This window comes from Pongo pygmaeus, chromosome 2, assembly GCF_028885625.2.
Source record: "Pongo pygmaeus isolate AG05252 chromosome 2, NHGRI_mPonPyg2-v2.0_pri, whole genome shotgun sequence".
Taxonomy (NCBI): Eukaryota; Metazoa; Chordata; class Mammalia; order Primates; family Hominidae; genus Pongo; species Pongo pygmaeus.
In genome coordinates, this window is record NC_085930.1 from 145,021,409 (window position 1) to 145,038,310 (window position 16,902).

At 37.2% G+C, this 16,902-nt stretch overlaps 1 protein-coding gene across 11 annotated transcripts in view; it reads right to left on the minus strand.

Moving 5' to 3' along the window:
* The window catches only part of STAG1 (STAG1 cohesin complex component), a 406,778-nt gene that overhangs the window by 22,467 nt on the left and 367,409 nt on the right, over window positions 1-16,902 (minus strand). For all 11 annotated transcript variants that reach the window (XM_054482540.2, XM_063662185.1, XM_063662190.1 and 8 more), the window contains 4 exons: window positions 10,443-10,617; window positions 8,279-8,418; window positions 4,711-4,812; window positions 487-635 (listed from right to left, as the gene is read on the minus strand). In XM_054482540.2, coding sequence (XP_054338515.1) covers window positions 487-635; window positions 4,711-4,812; window positions 8,279-8,418; window positions 10,443-10,617 — 566 coding nt within the window. The remainder of the gene's footprint in view (window positions 1-486; window positions 636-4,710; window positions 4,813-8,278; window positions 8,419-10,442; window positions 10,618-16,902) is intronic.

Sequence of the window (16,902 nt, forward strand, 5' to 3'; positions counted from 1 at the left end):
ACTCCCAGTCTTAAGTGATCCTCCTGGCTCAGCTTCCCAAGTAGCTAGGACTGCAGGCACATGCCACTATGCCTGGCTCATTTTTACTTTTTGCAGGAGACAGGGTCTTACTGTATTGCCCAGGCTAGTCTCGAACTCCTGGCCCCAAATGATCCTCCTGCTTTGGGCTCCCAAAGCACTGGGATTACAGGCGTGAACCACCACACCCAGCCTGTATAGTCTCTCAAACCCACTGTTTTCTTACTGACAGACCAGACAATAATATGTTATTAAATTTTGCTTTCCATACTTTGTAAGATGAACAAATGGGTGGTTTAAGTTTTTTCAAATTAAAAACATCCTCCCAGTTTAGAATCTCTAAACTAATCTCTAAAGTTCTTATAACTTAAAATTCTATCGTCACTTTAAAAATGGGTCAAATAAGAGTTATTTCATTAAAATTCAAGTAAATCAGATTCTGCATAACAAAGTGTTTATCTCACTCACTTGTGAAGTGTGGCAACTGCTTCTCGTGTCTTAATCTGGTCCAATCCAAATGTAAGGGCAAAGCGACGTGCCAGTTCTTTAATGCCACTGACATGGGCAGATGTCCTATCTAGGTTGGGACCTTGCTCTTGAACAAGTTCATTAAATAACTGGTAGAAAGAAAAAAAGAAGAAGAAACCTATGGCTCAGACTTTTAAACATTTATTTTCAGAATAGTTAATTAAAAAATATGTAAAAGGTATAAGGTGAAATATGTTTCTCTTCTTGCACTGAATTTTAGCTACTCTGTTCCCTTTCTATAAATTGTCTATTATTAATAGTTTGAGTTAATTTTCATGCTAGTGGTGTGATTAAATGCAGACAGAAATTTGTTTCCAATAATAATAAAAAAATACATTTTTTTTTAATTGAGAGAGTCTCGCTCTGTCACCCAGGCCTGGAGTGCAGTGGTGCGATCTCAGCTCACTGCAACCTCCACCTCCCAGGTTCAAGCAATTCTCACACATCAGCCTGCTAAGTAGCTGGGATAATAGGCGTGTACCACCATGCCCATCTAACTTTTAGTAGAGATCTTGGCCAAGCTGGTCTCAAACTCCTGTCCTCAAGTGATCCACCTGCCCTGGCCTCCCAAAGTGCTGGGATTACAGGCGTGAGCCACCACACGTGGCCAAAAGAACATATTTTGAGATGGGAAAAGGAAATACATTTATAGAAGTACACTGTATATTTATAAACATCTATTCTTTTTGTTATTGTTTTTACAGGAATGACAATATATGAAATATAGGGTTAAGAGGTTTGTTTTTTCACTTATTATATTTCAAACAAGAACATTATATAAAAGAAGACCATTTACATACATGGGGCTATGATTTTCCCCACCTAGTAACAAAATACACCAAAAAGTTCTTAAGCTGGGTAGAGTTTTATAAATTGCATATCTGTTAGCTATTTCCTGTGAAAATAACAACAAAAACAGAACCCTGGAGGTAATATACAAGCAATTATCATTCCACTACCAAATCTAAAAACTTAATTGTATCTGTAGACATCTACCTTTCCTCCTGTTATGAGGGGTGAACTGTCCAGACTTTCACCTAAAGCCATTCCCTCCTATGTATTAGATAAGAAGGGAGTATGTAAGGTTTCGCCTGCTCAATAATTTTGCTCTTGTGTTTACTGCTCTCTCCTGCCTCCTAAACTATTCCTTCTGTACTAGATGTATACATCTTAAAAATACTCTTAACTTCTCGACCCCATTTCCTCTGCCAGCTACTAACCCATTTCTCTGATTCCCTTTATAGCGAAGGTCCTGAAAAGTATTGTTGACATTTCTTTTCTTCAGTCTCTCACCTCCCAATCTCTCAATTTATTCTAATCACACCATTCACTGAAATAGCTCCTGGGTGCTAATATGTTCTGCACTTTTTTAGTTTTCTTCAGCAATAGATTGGCCTGAACTACTTGCTGTGTCATTACTGAAGGAACAGTTCTTCCAGGGATTTCAAATTTATTCATAGATAATTGTTTATAAATTCTTTTTTTTTTCTGAGGAGTCTCACTCTGTCACCCAGGCTGGAGTGCAATGGCATGATCTCGGCTCACTGCAAGTTCCACCTCCTGGGTTCATGCCATTCTCCGCCTCAGCCTCCCGAGTAGCTGGGACTACAGGTGCCCGCCACCACACCCAGCTAATTTTTTGTATTTTTAGTAGAGAGGGGGTTTCACCGTGTTAGCCAGGATGGTCTCGATCTCCTGATATTGTGATCTGCCCGCCTTGGCCTCCCAAAGTGCTGGGATTACAGGCTGTTTATAAATTCTTAAACTTTAAAATGTTTTCACATATTGGTATATACAATAGCCTTAAACTTTAAAACTTAAAGTGTACATTTAAAGTGAATACAAAGAATACATTTTGTTGTGAAAAATTCAAAGAGTATCAAAGTAAAAGTTCTTCTTTCTCTCTCCTACCAAATACCATTATTCTCTCCAAAGGTAACCAGTGTTTAAAGTCTGAAAGTTTTCTAAATCAGTATAGATATATTACATTTACAGCTAAAGTTTTTATTTTTACATAAATGGTAGCATACTGCATTTGTCCTGAAACTTGATATTTTTCACTCAATATTTTGTCTTAAAAATCCTTTATCTAGCTCAGTTTATTTAACCATTCCCCTGTTGATAGACATTTAGACTATTTCCAGTTTGTTACTATTACAGAGACTGCTGCAATAAAACATCTTTTACATATATTTATTGGTACACACCTGTGCATATCCATGTAGATACCTAGAAGCAAAATTACTGGTTTAAAGGGAATATATATCTTCAATTTTTGGAATATACTACAAAACTGTCTTCTAACAAGGCAGTTTTCAAAAGGGGCCTTTTCCTCTATATCTTTGTCAATCATTTTCAGTCATGCCAATCTGTTGAGCAATAAGTATCCATTTTAATTTGTATTTCATTAATAATAATAATAATTATTATTAGAAACAGGGTCTCACTCTGTCACCTAGGCTAGAACGCAGTGGTGCAATCATAACTCACTGCAGCTTTGACCTCCCAGGCTCATGCCATCCTCTCACTTTACCCTCCCGAGTAGCTGGGACTACAGGGTGCGTGCCAACACATCTGGCTATTTTTGTTTTTGTTTTTGGAGACGGGGTCTTGCCATGTTGCCCAGGCTGGTCTTGAATTCATGGGCTCAAGCAATCTGCCTGCCTTGGCCTCCCAAAGTGCTGGAATTACATGTGTGAGCCACTGTGCTTGGCTTTCATTACTTATTATTTATGTTATATATAATTAATTAATGCCTCTTTTCTTTCTTTTTTTTGAGACACAGTTTTGCTCTTGTTGCCCAGGCTGGAGTGCAATGGCATGATCTTGGATACCTGCAACCCCCGCCTCCCGGGTCCAAATGATTGTCTTGCCTCAGCCTCCTGAGTAGCTGAGATTACAGGCACCTGCCACCATGCTTGGCTAATTTTTTGTATTTTTAGTAGAGATGGGGTTTCACCATGTTGGCCAGGCTGGTCTCGAACTCCTGACCTCAGGTGATCTACCCGCCTCGGCCTCCCAAAGTGCTGGGATTACAGGTGTGAGCCACTGCGCCCAGCCTAATGCCTCTTTTCATGTTTACTGGTTTGTAAGATTCTTCCTTGGAAAAGTGCCTTTTTCCTATCCCTCGCTCACTTTTCTGTGGGATTTATTTATCTTTCCTACTGATCTGTAGGATCTGTTATGTAGGACTGAAAATATTTCCCCCATCTGTCATTTTTTTTAACTTTGCTCAAAGTGCTGAATGATGTATACATCTATTTAACCTATTTAAATTTATACAGATTGGCTGGGGCAAGGTGGCTTATGTCTACAATCCCAGCACTTTGGGAGGCCAAGGTAGGTGGATCACTTGAGGCTGAGGAGTTTGAGACCAGCTTGGCCAACATGGTGAAACATCATCTCTGCAAAAAAGAAAAAAAAAAAAAAAAAAAAAGAAAATGAAAAAAATTTATACAGATCATCAATTATTAACTCTGTGACTTCTTTAGAAAGAGGATTTAAAAAATATCCTCTTATTTTCTTATAAACCCTTATTTTTGGCCTTTTATATATAAACCATCTAGTAGTTATTTTGGGTACACATTAGGTAGGACTATAAACAGCTATTTTTTCAAATACAGTCAGCTGACCCATCACCATTTATTGAATAGTCTCAATCCTTTTGCCACTGATATGAGACTTTTATAATAAACTAAATACAAACATATATATATTACGTATTTTTATATATGCACATATCACATATATATATCCACTAGGTCCCCTGAAATCATTTTAAATTACTAAGCATTTATTAGAAATCTTATTTATGCAATATGAAAAACATTTTCTTATCTCCTGGTGCCCTTCCTCATGAAATACTTTTTATATTTTTCTTCTTAAATTACTACTTTTTAAATTTCCAATTTGACATTTCATCTAGTCCAAGAATAAATCACCTTAGGATTGCATTTATTTGAAATATGAACTCTAGGATTTTCTTCCAAAAGAAAAGACACCTAACCTATGTCTTTGTACCAGAAAATATCCACAGTAATGCACTGACAAAACAATATAAAATGACCTAGTTTAAATGAGATGAGATACCTAGCAAATATTAAGCACAGAGAAGTGCAATAATGTTATTTCCATTCTTTGTCTCCCTCTCTCCAAATTTCTTACCTGTTGCAAACTGAGAATGAGAGTCTTGGCACACTGAATTTTATCAATCTGCCTGGTTTTACTCAGTGTTTCCTTAATAATATCACCATAGTCATTGTAATACTGTGAGGGAAAGAAAGAAAACATGGCTTTAAAATTACTGACATTTCATGAGTTAAAGAATAGGTTGGTGTCACCTCCTTTGAAAATGAAAAAAAAAAAAACCAACAGGTTGGTAAAAGAAAGGAAAGGTAAATAAAAAAGTGTTTAATTTCTTCATCTTAAACATAACAGGAGTTAAATAACTGAAGTTACAGGAATGCACATTTGATGTTTAAGATTATGAACTAATACTAGTAAAACCAAAAAAGCTGGGAATTCCAGGAAGAGAGGTGGTGAGAAAAATTCCCCATTCTTGTTTTTTCTTGTTTGATAGAGGGTCTCACTCAAGCTGGAGTGCAGTGGTGTGATTGTAGCTCACTGCAGCCTTCAACTCTGGGCTCTGGTGATCCTCCCACCTCAGCCTCCTAAATAGCTGGGACTACAGGCATGTGCCACCACACCTGGCTAATTTTTAAAAAAAATATTTTGTAGAGATGGGGTTTTTGCCATGTTGCCCAGGCTGGTCTTGAACTCCTGATCTCAAGTGAGCTACCCACCTCAGCCTCCCAAAATGCTGGGATTACAGGCGTGAGCCACTGTACCTGGCCTTCTCCATTCTTGTTTTTTATTTTTGCTTTTATTTGTTTTTGAAACGAAGTCTCACTCTGTTGCTCAGGCTGGAGTGCAATGGCATGATCTCGGTTCACTGCAACCTCTGCCTCCTGGGTTCAAGCAATTCTCCCACCTCAGCCTCCCAAGTAGATGGGACAACAGGTGTGTGCCACCATGATCGGGTAATTTTTATATTTTCAGTAGAGACAGGGTTTCACCATGTTGGCCAGGCTGGTCTTGAACTCCTGACCTCAAGTGATCCACCAGCCTCAGCCTCCAAAAGTGCTGGGATTACAGGCGTGAGCCACTGCGCCCGGCCCCATTCTTTATAACATGATTGAACAGACAACATCTAAAAGGTGACAGATCAAGAAACAGAATTTTGGTAGAAGCCTCCTGAAGAACTAAAACCAAAACAGTTAAAACTGCTTACTTCTGGGGGGTGGGCCTAAATAGGGGGAAGGGGGGATTAGGGTAACAGACTTAACTCTTCATTTAATACTTTGTGCACTCTCATCCTTGTAACCCCCAATCAACATTTCTATATTTTACTATCAAAATATAAAAAAGTAAAACACAGACATCTTCAACAGTGACTGGGAAAAGTTAAAATTCAGTTTTTTGACACAAGATTTAAATAATTTTTTCTGTGAGTAAATAATCAAAAGGTTTCATTTAAAACCATTAAATCTGGAAATTGTTTCCAAGCTGAAGTCTACAGCCTATGTGAAGAAGTGATTAATAATAGTTTGGCAATTAGATTTTCAAAATCTCAAAAAGATAGGTATGTTTCCATGATGTGAAATGCTAAAAGGCGAACAGCTCAAAAGGATCATCCTTTTAGTGCAAAGAAGAATTATCTCAATGAAGAAAAAAAGATAAATATCAAAACACTAAAGTACTGGAGCAGGCAGATTTCTTTTAAGTTCAGACTGAACTAATTATGTACAAAAATTGGAGGAAAAGCCACATAGCCATATATCAGAAGAGCGAACAGCTATTATAATACTCACAAAAAGGTTAGAGCCTATAGTGAATAGAAGTGTCCCTGAAATGCTAAGGATGATAAAAGTTCTGAATAAGACTCACTTCTTGGAACCAATGAAGTATTGTTAAAGGATTACCAGGAAAAACCAGAACTCAACATATTTTATGCCTCTTTATTTCCTGCTAAAGAGAAAACTATATAAAAAGGGTAGGATAAACACTTATAAAATGGAACTGACATCCAGATTTAGTGAAGAGATAATGAAAGCATCAAGTTGTTCTGAATTGAATTAGTTTCCTAGGCCAGATGAATCGTGTCTTAAGAAAATTTGTGGAGATTATGGAAACTTTGTGTTCTTTAAGAAATGGTGAAGAATAGGAAAGGTGCTAGAGGACGGAGAAAGATAATCATAGTTCTGATTTTCCAAAGGGAAAGAAGGTTATATGGAAAATTAACCCCTCCTCCACAAATGCCTGGGATCCACTCTAGATATTTTTCATTTAGGTTGAGTGGGACCCAGGAACATGTAATTTGGAATAAAGTTCCAGGTGACTGATGGAAAATCAGGATGAGGAATAACTTTTCTGAACAATACCATCAGTGAGCTTGATGCTGAGCCTGCTTACAGAATACATTATTAAATGTAATGCCTGCGAATATTTGGAAAGTAAATGGTCACTGGAAGCAAGCAGAAGTTTGCTAACAGATCATGACATTTTCTTTTAGAAAGGTTCAACATGCAAATATCACAGTCTATTTGGATATCAATAATTAGTTTGACAAGTTCTTTCATGATTTCTTTTTGGACTAATTACAGAAAAATGAGCTGAAACAGGTAGGCATATTTATGCTGCTGTCTTGGCAAGGGCTTGTCTTCCTTCCCATGCTTATCTAGTAAGCTCCTATTCATCCATGCAACTCTGTTTACACATTAGCCTTAGGAAGTCTTCTCTTGCTCCTCTCACTTAAGTCTCTCTCTATATTTGGTGTTAGGTTAGTAATTTATGCATCTATCACTACAATAATCATGCTGAAGCTTTGTGGTCTAGTGAAAAGAGCTAAGCTTTGAAGTCAGACAAGCCTAAAATAAAATCCCAGTTTCTGTTACTTCAATAGTTGTGTGTGACCTTGAAAGGTTTACCTCTCGAGCCTTAGTTTCCTTATATGTAAATGATGATACTATTTCTTACATCACAGGGTGATTAGAAAGATCAATGATAATGTGAAAGTCTTAGAACAGTGTCTCAAATACAAATGGCATGAACAATGGCAGTCATTCATTATCAGTATGCTACATTATATTATGTTTAGATGTTAGTTAACTCTTAATCTGTAAGCTCCTTAGTGCAGAAATCGTGTCTTACTTAAACCTCTGGCTACCAGCACATTACTCATCACATTGCAGTTGTTCAGCAAAATATGATAAATCAGCTACTATATCATAACTGGAATTGGACTACACCCAAACATGAAGACACAAGTAGATCAAATGGCACATACAATATTCTAAATAAAAGAGAACATTCTCTCTGACACAAGAACAAGGCAAATACAGGAAAACTGAGAAGTATTCCCTCCCATCTGTGCCTGTCAGGCCACATCAAGAAGAGCTCTGAGCACTGCTTTTTCAGAGTCAGGAACAAAATGGAGCTTATGAAAGTAGCTAGAAAGTATGTTCTTTCATATAAATGCTCGAACTCCTACTCAATGGAACTGATATAATAGTACAGAACGATAAAAAGCTTATATAAAAGAGAAACTTTATCATAAAATCATCCATATTACATAGGTGAAAAGCTGTCAATTTTAGCTTCTGTCATCATCCTTTCAATTGCTAATTTCTCTGCCAGTTAGAGGATGGAGAAAAATAAAAATATTTAACTATACCTTCATGTAGTGTTTGAAGATGTCTGCAGCTGCATGCATGTCAACAATGTCATAAATGATAAGTTTGCTGAAAGCAGCAAGTAGATTCCTTCTTTTATGTAAGGCCTCAATTTTATTAGCTTCATCTTCTTCATCACCCTCTAAACACAGATTACAAATTGGTTATGAATTCTGGTACTTTATCCATGTAAAACAATGCAAATAATCTGTATAATTGAAAATTAGCTTAATATTATAACTTCACAAATAGTACAATTCAGTTTTAGATGTGACAAAAACTGTTACATTAATTATTTTAGGGTGCTGTATTTAGTTACTCATTTATCAAACATTTAACAGGTACTAAGGTTTCTATCTTCTTAGGAGATTATCATAGTAAAGACTGAATAAGATAAGCAAACCATATATAGTCTACCCTCCCTATCTGTGGATGCAGAACCCACGGATAGGGAGGGCTGACTATACTCTACCATTTTATTTAAGAGATTTGGGCATCCATGGATTGTGGTATGAGTGGGAGTCCTGGAATCAATCCCCCACAATACTGAGGGACAGATGTATAAAGATTGTTTTTCTGATACTTGTGTCATAACAATACTGTGAAATTATCTGATTAACTTTAAAATGCTGTCTTTTCTTATTTCAATATTCCTTATGTGTTAATACATTCTCACAGAGAGAACACTTCCGAAAAATTTTAAGACACAGGGAAAAAGTTTTCTTTTAGAAAAATATTTAGGGAAGAAATGGAAATATGGATGAGTTAAATTTTCAGTGCTCATCCTAAACATGGTTACATTATCAACTGAGAAACAAAATATTTTGCAAACCATGTTATGCACATATAAAAAATTTTTAAAGCCCTATCAAATACTTTCAAAACAAGTGTGTTTCTTCTTCAAATTTGTAAGTTCCAGACCCCACTGGGGTTTCTATTTCTAATCCTAGAAAAAACATGCCAACAAGACTCCAGATGATAACATTTGTTTCAGGCTCTGTACTGACCCTCTTGTGTCCTGGCCTGCCCTTATTTGGAATCAACCTTCTTTCTTCTCTCTCTTATATGTATAGATTCATAAAAAGAACTTGTTGTCAGTCTCTCTGCTTTCTACTAATTAGTCTTATTGTGAAGCATCAGTAGTTTGAGAAGCAGACATTTTTTTGCTTAAGACAAGTAGCAGGTAAATTTGTCTCCTGAGATGAATATAGACTCTAAATAAACATACTGTTTCAGACTATTATTTTCCAAAATGTTCTGAAAGAACAGCCGAACAGCATCAAATAGACTCGTGGATCAAATATACTTCTTACATTATTTTAGAGAGCTTAAATAATCTATTTCACAAATAACCTATTCTAAGTGAACTTATGTACAACTAATCATTAACAATTCAGTCTAATATTGCTAAGTTATCATTCTGCAGGCACAGCACAATTTTCACTAGTGAGGTTTGATAACAGTTTTTCAGCATTTAATATCAAACAGTTAGGTTTTTGTTCATTTAAGTAATACATAATGACCACTTAGGAATAGAAAGGAACCTGGATACTTTCTTTTAGCAAAATTATGAACCCGGACATAGCCAATTAGAAACAACATCTATCCTACATACACATTTGTACATGTGGGAAATAACAAATGTACACTACTATTCATTACACCATAGTTTGTAAAAGTTGAAGATTGGAAACTAGCCATATGTCAATCTATGTGAGATGGATAATATGAATTATGCTATATCTACATAAAGAAATGCTGTGTAGCTGTTAGAGAAAGACAGAGCTCTCTATATAACGACAGGAAAAGATCTGAGGTACAGTGTTAAAGGAGGGAGACTTCACTATGTACATTTTTATTCTTGTTGGTTTCTGAACTATATGAATGTATTACTATTAACTTTTTTTTAATTTTTGTTTTTTCTGTTTTGTAGAGACAAGCTCTTGCCATATTGCCTAGGCTGCTCTCGAACTTCTGGGTTTGAGCAATCCTCCTGCCTCAGTCTCCCAAAGTGCTAGGATTACTGGTGTCAGCCACTGCACCCAGCCAACTTTTTTAAAAGAAAGAAATCTCGATAATTTTTAGAACTGAATTTGTTTCTTTTCTCCTATCTTTTGGGGCTGGTAAAAAAAAAATCAATATTGACAAGATGATAGCTGCAAGTACCCATGCTCTGGTTCTCCTCGTCTTGGTCAATAAAAACGTGATCCATCACAAAACTGAGGAGTTCAGACTGGAGTCCAGTATCTGGATTAAACACCAAAGGCTGAAGGCCCTCTCTGCCACCTGTCATTAATTGGTGGCTGAAAATCATCAGAAGATCACAGAGTAACATGAAAGCCTGGAATACAAAGGCAATTCATCAGCAAAATATTACACAAATATAACTACAAGTCAACATTAATGAAAATGTATGAAATTAAAACATAGTTTAATAGCAGTACCATAATATAAATTTTAAGTATTTAAATTCCAAATATTTAGTTATAATTTCCAAATTTAATAAAATTATTTTTTCTCATTAAACAGTTGTCATATTTAAGACTTTTCTCAAATATAACCTATTTCTTTTACTTTGCTGTATCAACTCAAAAACAGCTCATTAAGATAGTTTGACTTGAACTTTTAAAAAATGAGTTTAAGCAAGGTGTTGATTACAGGTCAAAAGAACAAAATGAGTTTAACCCAACTCTGGAAATACAAAATTGATATAACAGATTGTAACAAAGATTAGAAATCAATTGTATACTGCTTAATCAAATTAGAATAAATTTGAAACTCTAATTCAACATAGTATAATGAATACTTCTAAAAATTCTAATGTTAAAAAATGTCAGTGTACTACTGCACAGTGATGTTTCCGTCAATAATGGACTGCATATACATGATGGTGGATCCCATAAGCTTGTAATGAAGCTGAAAAATTCCTATCACCTAGTGATGTAGTAACATAACCCTGTGGTGCAACACATTACTCATGAGTTTGTTGTGATGTTGTTTGTGGTGATGCTGGTGTATTATGCTGCCAGTTGTCTTAACAGTATAGCATATCCAACTTGTGTATAGAACCTAATGCTTGAGGATAATGAATATGTTACTGGCATATGTATTTACTATACTATACTATACTATACTATTTCTATTCTATATTTTAATCATAATTTTAGAGTGTACTCCTGCTTATGAAAAAAATTAACTGTGAAACATCCTCAGGCAGGTCCTTCAGGAGGTACTCCAGAAGAATGCATTGTTATCATAGGATAGGACAGCTCCATGCAAAATACTGCCACTGAAGATGTTCCAATGAGACATGTGGGAGGTGGAAGACACTGATACTGATAATTCTGACACTTTGTAGGCCGAGGCTAATGTATGTGTTTCTTCTTTTTTTTTTTTTTTTCTTATTATTATACTTTAAGTTTTAGGGTACATGCACACAATGTGCAGGTTTGTTACATATGTATACATGTGCCATGTTGGTGTGCTGCACCCATTAACTCGTCATTTAGCATTAGGTATATCTCCTAATGCTATCCCTCCCCACTCCCCCCACCCCACAACAGTCCCCAGTGTGTCATGTTCCCCTTCCTGTGTCCAAGTGTTCTCATTGTTCAGTTCCCACCTATGAGTGAGAACATGTGGTGTTTGGTTTTTTGTCCTTGTGATAGTTTGCTGAGAATGATGGTTTCCAGCTTCATCCATGTCCCTACAAAGGACAGGAACTCATCATTTTTTATGGCTGCATACTATTCCATGGTGTATATGTGCCACATTTTCTTAATCCAGTCTATCATCGTTGGACATTTGGGTTGGTTCCAAGTCTTTGCTATTGTGAATAGTGCCGCTATAAACATACGTGTGCATGTGTTTATAATCCTTTGGGTATATACCCAGTATATACCTTATATACCTTATATACTGGGTATATACCCAGTAATCCTTTGGGTGTATACCCAGTAATGGGATGGCTGAATCAAATGGTATTTCTAGTTCTATATTCCTGAGGAATCGCCACACTGACTTCCACAATGGTTGAACTAGTTTACAGTCCCACCAACAGTGTAAAAGTGTTCCTATTTCTCCACATCCTCTCCAGCACCTGTTGTTTCCTGACTTTTTAATGATTGCCATTCTAACTGTTGTGAGATGGTATCTCATTGTGGTTTTGATTTGCATTTCTCTGATGGCCAGTGATGATGAGTATTTTTTCATGTGTTTTTTGGCTGCATAAATGTCTTCTTTTGAGAAGCGTCTGTTCATATCCTTCGTCCACTTTTTGATAGGGTTGTTTGTTTTTTCTTGTAAATCTGTTTGAGTTCATTGTAGATTCTGGATATTAGCCCTTTGTCAGATGAGTAGGTTGCCTGTTCACTCTGATGGTAGTTTCTTTCGCTGTGCAGAAGCTCTTGAGTTTAATTAGATCCCATTTGTCATTTTTGGCTTTTGTTGTCATTGCTTTTGGTGTTTCAGACATGAAGTCCTTGCCCAAGCCTATGTCCTGAATGGTATTGCCTAAGTTTTCTTCTAGGGTTTTTATGGTTTTAGGTCTAACATTTAAGTCTTTAATCCATCTTGAATTAATTTTTGTATAAGGTGTAAGGAAGGGATCCAGTTTCAGCTTTCTACATGTGGCTAGCCAGTTTTCCCAGCACCATTTATTAAATAGGGAATCCTTTCCCCATTGCTTGTTTTTGTCAGGTTTCTCAAAGATCAGATAGTTGTAGATATGCGGAGTTATTTCTGAGGGCTCTGTTCTGTTCCATTGGTCTATATCTCTGTTTTGGTACCAGTACCATGCTGTTTTGGTTACTGTAGCCTTGTAGTATAGTTTGAAGTCAGGTAGAGTGATGCCTCCAGCTTTGTTCTTTTGGCTTAGGATTGACTTGGCGATGCGGGCTCTTTTTTGGTTCCATATGAACTTTAAAGTAGTTTTTTCCAATTCTGTGAAGAAAGTAGCTTGATGGGGATGGCACTGAATCTATAAATTACCTTGGGCAGTATGGCCATTTTCACGATATTGATTCTTCCTACCCATGAGCATGGAATTTTCTTCCATTTGTTTGTATCCTCTTTTATTTCATTGAGCAGTGGTTTGTAGTTCTCCTTGAAAAGGTCCTTCACATCCCTTGTAAGTTGGATTCCTAGGTATTTTATTCTCTTTGAAGCAATTGTGAATGGGAGTTCACTCATGATTTGGCTCTCTGTTTGTCTGTTATTGATGTATAAGAATGCTTGTGATTTTTGCACACTGATTTTGTATCCTGAGACTTTGCTGAAGTTGCTTAACAGCTTAAGGAGATTTTCGGCTGAGACTACAGGGTTTTCTAAATATACAATCCTGTCATCTGCAAACAGGGACAATTTGACTTCCTTTTTTCCTAATTGAATGCCCTTTATTTCCTTCTCCTGCCTGATTGCCCTGGCCAGAACTGCCAACACTATGTTGAATAGGAGTGGTGAGAGAGGGCATCCCTGTCCTGTGCCAGTTTTCAAAGGGAATGCTTCCAGTTTTTGCCGATTCGGTATGATATTGGCTGTGGGTTTGTCATAGATAGCTCTTATTATTTTGACATACGTCCCATCAATACCTAATTTATTGAGAGTTTTTAGCATGAAGGGTTGTTATTTTGTCAAAGGCCTTTAATGCATCTATTGAGATAATCATGTGGTTTTTGTCTTTGGTTCTGTTTATATGCTGGATTGCGTTTACTGATTTTCGTATGTTGAACCAGCCTTGCATCCCAGGAATGAAGCCCACTTGTTCATGGTGGATAAGCTTTTTGATGTGCTGCTGGATTCAGTTTGCCAGTATTTTATTGAGGATTTTTGCATCAGTGTTCATCAAGGATATTGGTCTAAAATTCTCTTTTTTTGTTGTGTCTCTGCCAGGCTTTGGTATCAGGATGATGCTGGCCTCATAAAATGAGTTAGGGAGGATTCCCTCTTTTTCTATTGATTGGAATAGTTTTAGAAGGAATGGTACCAACTCCTCCTTGTACCTCTGGTAGAATTCGGCTGTGAATCCATCTGGTCCTGGACTCTTTTTGGTTGGTAAGCTATTAATTATTGCCTCAATTTCAGAGCCTGTTATTGGTCTATTCAGAGATTCAATTTCTTCTTGGTTTAGTCTTGGGAGGGTGTATGTGTCGAGGAATTTATCCATTTCTTCTAGATTTTCTAGTTTATTTGTGTAGAGGTATTTATAGTTTTCTCTAATGGTAGTTTGTATTTCTGTAGGATCGGTGGTGATATCCCCTTTGTCATTTTTTATTGCATTTATTTGATTCTGCTCTCTTCTTATTAGTCTTGCTAGCAGTCTATCAATTTTGTTGATCTTTTCAAAAAACCAGCTCCTGGATTCATTGATTTTTTGAAGGGTTTTTTGTGTCTCTATTTCCTTCAGTTCTGCTCTGATCTTAGTTATTTCTTGCCTTCTGCTAGCTTTTGAATGTGCTTGCTCTTGCTTCTCTAGTTCTTTTAATTGTGATGTTAGGGTGTCAATTTTAGATCTTTCCTGCTTTCTCTTGTGGGCATTTAGTGCTATAAATTTCCCTCTACACACTGCCTTGAAAGTGTCCCAGAGATTCTGGCATGTTGTGTCTTTGTTCTCGTTGGTTTCAAAGAACATCTTTATTTCTGCCTTCATTTCATTACGTACCCAGTAGTCATTCAGGAGCAGGTTGTTCAGTTTCCATGTAGTTGAGCGGTTTTGAGTGAGTTTCTTAATCCTAAGTTCTAGTTTGATTGCACTGTGGTCTGAGAGAGAGTTTGTTACAATTTCTGTTCTTTTACATTTGCTGAGGAGTGCTTTACTTCCAACTATGTGGTCAATTTTGGAATAGGTGTGGTGTGGTGCTGAAAAGAATGTATATTCTGTTGATTTGGGGTGGAGAGTTCTGTAGATGTCTATTAGGTCCACTTGGTGCAGAGCTGAGTTCAATTCCTAGATATCCTTTTTAACTTTGTCTCGTTGATCTGTCTAATGTTGACAGTGGGGTGTTAAAGTCTCCCATTATTATTGTGTGGGAGTCTAAAGTCTCTTTGTATGTCACTAAGGAGTTGCTTCATGAATCTGGGTGCTCCTGTATTGGGTGCATATATATTTAGGATAGTTAGCTCTTCTTGTTGACTTGATCCTTTTGCCATTATGTAATGGCCTTGTGTCTTTTCATCTTTGTTGGTTTAAAGTCTGTTTTATCCGAGACTAGGATTGCAACCCCTGCCTTTTTTTGTTTTCCATTTGCTTGGTAGATCTTCCTCCATCCCTTTATTTTGAGCCTATGTGTGTCTCTGCACATGAGATGGGTTTCCTGGATACAGCACACTGATGGGTCTTGACTCTTTATCCAATTTGCCAGTCTGTGTCTTTTAATTGGAGCATTTAGCCCATTTACATTTAAGGTTAATATTGTTATGTGTGAATCTGATCCTGTCATTATGATGTTAGCTGGTTATTTTGCTCATTAGTTGATGCAGTTTCTTCCTAGCCTTGATGGTCTTTACATTTTGGCATGTTTTTGCAGTAGCTGGTACCGGTTGTTCCTTTCCATGTTTAGTGCTTCCTTCAGGAGCTCTTAAGACAGTGTCCCGCTCTGTTACCCAGGCTTGTTGGGTATGAAGTTTTTGGTGTCACGAAAAACAGAATTAACATGGGAACAAATGATGAAACAAATGAACAATGCAAGTAAAGGCAAGCTTTACTTTCTGCAGAAAGGGTGCTACTCAATAGCTGTCCAGCCACGAAAGCACACCAAACAAAGGAGACTGACACGTCTACCCTACTGCTGTGTCCAGTTTCCATTGGTTGAAATAGGACCTCACATTTTACTTTACCCAACCGGTTATTAGTTTAAAACTTTATTAGGTAAGGGGGATAGAACAAAGAAAGAAAAGGAAGTTGCCCAGGGATAGTTAAGGAAGCATCTCCAAATAAGGAATGGCATGCACTATGGGCTGGGGCTTGTCTAGTTCTGTCAATGCTGGAGGAAGGTAGGACAGCTGATTTGGGATACACACACACTTACACACACACACACACTAATAGTGGATAGCAATCTTATGGTAAGAAATTGTGACTTTTTATAATCTTTGAAGAACTTACCCATTTCTAACAGGCTGGAGTGCAGTGACGCGATCTTGGCTCACTGCAACCTCTGCCTCCCGGGTTCAGGCCATTCTCCTGTCTTAGCCTTTCAAGTTGCTAGGACTACAGGTGCATGCCACAAAGCCCAGCTAATTTTTTTGTATTTTTAGTAGAGATGGGGTTTCAACATATTGGTCAGGCTGGTCTCCAACTCCTGACTTCAGGTGATCCACCTACCTCAGCCTCCCAAAGTGCTGGGATTACAGGCATGGGCCACCACGCCTGGCCTGTTTCTTATTTTTTAACAAAAATGTTTTTTTTTTTTAATTAAATAGGCTGGATGCAATGGTTCATGCCTGTTAATACCAGTAATTTGGGAGACTGAGGTAGGTGGATTTCTTGAGGCCAGGAGTTTGAGACTAGCTTGGCAACATGGTGAAACCCCATCTCTACTAAAAAATACAAAAATTAGCCAGGCACGGTAGCCACACGCCTGTAATCCCAATTATGTTGGGAGGCTGAGGCATGAGAATCATTTGAACC